Here is a 3,014-nt window from a genome sequence, read left to right as displayed (position 1 = left end):
CCCCGGCCCGCCCCCCTCGGCTGGGACGACCCCGTCGCCCGCCGTCATGCTGCACGCGAGCGTCGCCGACATTGACACGGTCGTCGTCAACGGCGTCGTCAAGAAGCGCGCCGGCCGCCTCGTCGTCGACGGGTACGACAGCCTCAAGACGCGCTTCCTCGCCAGCGCCCGCCGCATCCAACGCGTCCTCAAGGACACGCCGCTGCCGGCGCCCACCGGCGCCTTCATGTCCGGCGCCGAGCTGACGCGCGTGCAGGAGGCCGACGTCGTGCGCGGTAACGGTACGGGGTACTAGGGTTATGATTTTGTTCTTCATCGTTTGCCCAGCCTCGACCATCCATCCATCGTTTGGTGGTTGGCGGATTCCTAGCTAGACATGGCGATCGAGCTAAGCATAGTGCTATGAATACCCGAATGTAGACTATTCGTCGTTAGTGTAAATACGATCAGTAATCGGTCCTGCTGTTCAGAGGCAGCTGTAGAAGCAGCTGTAGCGTGTAATGTCCCATACAGGGGCAACATCAAGTATTCATCTTGCAGACACATCACGTTGGATAGTCATCATGGCGTCAACGCAGCAGATTGTTGGATTGTCAATCCTAAGAGATGGGAGTCTCACAAACAAAGCCTGCGGGCCAGAGAGCTTGCTATGCCCGGCCAAGAGACCAACCCCTTTGTGTCCGCTGCAACACTTCAATCAAGTCTCTCTTGCTCGAGGGCCCGGGCCCGCCCGGTCATCGTGATCCGAGGGGGAAACACCCAAGTTCATCACCCGTTTCAAGCCAAACCAAGCTATTCCTCCAAAAAGGGTGTACCAAATGCAACTGGAGAACATGGGACGAACCTGATTCGCCCATTCTTGGAGAGGTTTGACGGGTCCTCCTGTGGCGTGTTGGGCGCGAGATAGCCCTGGCGGAACGTGCGGCGCATGATGGCACGGAAGATATGTTCTGCGGTGAGAAAAGAGAAGACAAAAAAAAACGGAGTGAGAAGCGCAACCGGGACCCTGCGGTGGCATGCATGTGCAAGGATGGGTCATGGCGCAGTGTGACATCCGTGAATAAACAAAAAGCTGGTGGCCTCCCCTGCCAACAATGCACTCCTAAACCATCTGGCTGAATACCACAAGTGCGGTCTGCAAGTGCAGATCCACAATGAATATTGGAAGTTTCACACGCGGTTCAACCTCTGCTAGCGGTGGCGGTGAGAGAGGCCGCGGGCGTGTCCGTGCACGTGGCGCCTAAGACGAGCAGCGGGAGCTGGCACCGGCGTCGCCTCGGCTGTGACCGTAACAGTCGTGGTCTCATCGAGGTATTCCGTCACGAAGACGGTTTCCTCCTCCCAGTAAATGATCGAGACCATGTTACTAACGGTCACTGTCTGGGTGGAGTAGTAGGACTTGTTCTCGACCAGAACAGGAGGCTTCACCTCTGGTGTGATGACTGGCGGGGCCGGTTCCGAGGACGAAGAAGAAGACGGCGCCACAGCAGCTGCAGCGAAGAGGTCGCCACTGCTGCTCTCGGGCGCTGGTGCCACAGCTGATGAAGATGGAACCTCAGGCTCAGGGATCGAGGGTTCGGGCACAGGGGCGGGCGAAGGAATGACGGGGGCAGCCTGCTGCGTAGACTGAGCCGGGTAGACATAAGCCGTCGAACCAGTGACAGGCTTGGGGGCCAGGCTGGGGACGAAGGTGGGCTCCTGAGGAACGTCACCGCCGTATTCCTCGTGGCCATCGCCAAAGATGATGGGTACACCGCCAGGGAGAGACTTCAAGGGACCCTCGCAGTCCTCGCTCGCAAGAATCTGGGGAACGTTCATCTTGCACTCGCGAGCCTTTTGCTCAGTGACAATCTCAAACAGCGGGCAATCAAGGATGTTGCCAGAGTCGCTGGTGCAAGTATCGATGACCTGCTGGAGGAAGCCCTCATCCCAGCCCATGATGAAGTCACCGTGGTACCCGAAGCCTGCACATGGTTGTTAGCAAGGTCTCTTACGAACACAAAATGGAAAATCTTACCCTCGGCGTCACCGTTGGACATGACAAACCTGCCGTTGCGGCCCTCGAGAGGCTTGGTGTTCCAGACCACCTCGAAGAGCATGTTGGGGAGGTGCTTGTCGAAACCCTCAGGACACTTTCCGTTGTTGAGTTCATCAGGATAAGCGACATGGGAGCGGTGGTCCTCCGAGTCAAGGTCGACGCCGTTCCAGCACGAAGGGAAGTTGATCTCAGTACGAATACCATTAGGACAGTTGGCCTGGATGAACTGCTGCGTGGGCAGGAAGTGGCGGTAGAGAGTAGGCTCGGCTTGCCCAGCGTAGTTGAGGCAGTTGAAGCCCATCGACCGCTCACGGAGCGACTGCTGGGTCTTGAGACCGAGAGCGTCCCACTCGTTGGCGGGAGGGTCAGGTTGCGTCAGGTTCCAGGTTGTCCAGGAGCGTTGTTTGGTATCCCCCGCCACCATGCGGAAACCCGCAGGGAACGCAACAAGGTTGGGCAAGTGGTATTGGTAGTATCTAACAGCTACGTCAGTTACGTGTTCCAAGATGTGGCACAGCGGGCATCTGTAGTGAGGATTTCGTCTCGCGTCGGGATGACATGAGATTCCTACTGCCAGCAGAGGATCGCATGACTTACGCAAGCATACCGCCAACCTGCTCGACGAGCTCAAACTCGCCGGTGTCGGTGTCCTGGAAGTACATCGAAGGGTGCCAGTAGGCAGACTTGTCCTGGAGGACACGGCATGAGGTGCAGTCGCCGTCACGGAGGTCATCGTACGTAGCGTTCATGCTGAAGCCTGCGTTGTGGGTTAGGTGAGACGAACACCAGAGAGTTGGGAGTGTCAAGACGTACCAGACGAGCCGTGAATTGAATGAAGATGGAGCGAAGGCTCTCCGGGTGAGATCATAGGGTCAATCCGGGCAAGGCCAACACGACCTTGACATTCCATGCGGAAAAAGGCGTCGACGCCCGCGGCCATGAGAATGGCCGTCGGGCCAACAGTGAGGAACTTCAT

At 57.7% G+C, this 3,014-nt stretch overlaps 3 protein-coding genes across 3 annotated transcripts in view; 1 reads left to right on the top strand and 2 right to left on the bottom strand.

Annotated features, from left to right (window-relative positions):
• Positions 1-295, top strand: part of VDAG_09411 (amidohydrolase family protein) — a gene marked incomplete at both ends in the record, with an annotated part of 1,714 nt that extends 1,419 nt beyond the window's left edge. The window contains one exon of the mRNA XM_009655713.1: positions 61-295. Coding sequence (XP_009654008.1) covers positions 61-295 — 235 coding nt within the window. The remainder of the gene's footprint in view (positions 1-60) is intronic.
• Positions 296-567: 272 nt separating this feature from the next.
• On the bottom strand, positions 568-1,118 carry VDAG_09410 (uncharacterized protein). The gene has a single exon (XM_009655712.1). The coding sequence runs from the start codon at positions 1,052-1,054 to the stop codon at positions 698-700; it is 357 nt and encodes a 118-aa protein (XP_009654007.1). The 5' UTR covers positions 1,055-1,118; the 3' UTR covers positions 568-697.
• Positions 1,119-1,191: 73 nt separating this feature from the next.
• Positions 1,192-3,014, bottom strand: VDAG_09409 (WSC domain-containing protein; the record flags this gene model as incomplete). The annotated part of the gene is made up of 3 exons (XM_009655711.1): positions 1,192-1,964; positions 2,018-2,521; positions 2,852-3,014. 3 exons carry the CDS (start codon positions 3,012-3,014, stop codon positions 1,192-1,194), a joined length of 1,440 nt encoding a protein of 479 aa, XP_009654006.1.

The sequence above is a fragment of the Verticillium dahliae genome, genomic scaffold, assembly GCF_000150675.1.
Source record: "Verticillium dahliae VdLs.17 supercont1.25 genomic scaffold, whole genome shotgun sequence".
Lineage (NCBI taxonomy): Eukaryota > Fungi > Ascomycota > Sordariomycetes > Glomerellales > Plectosphaerellaceae > Verticillium > Verticillium dahliae.
This window is presented reverse-complemented; position numbering and strand designations above follow the sequence as displayed.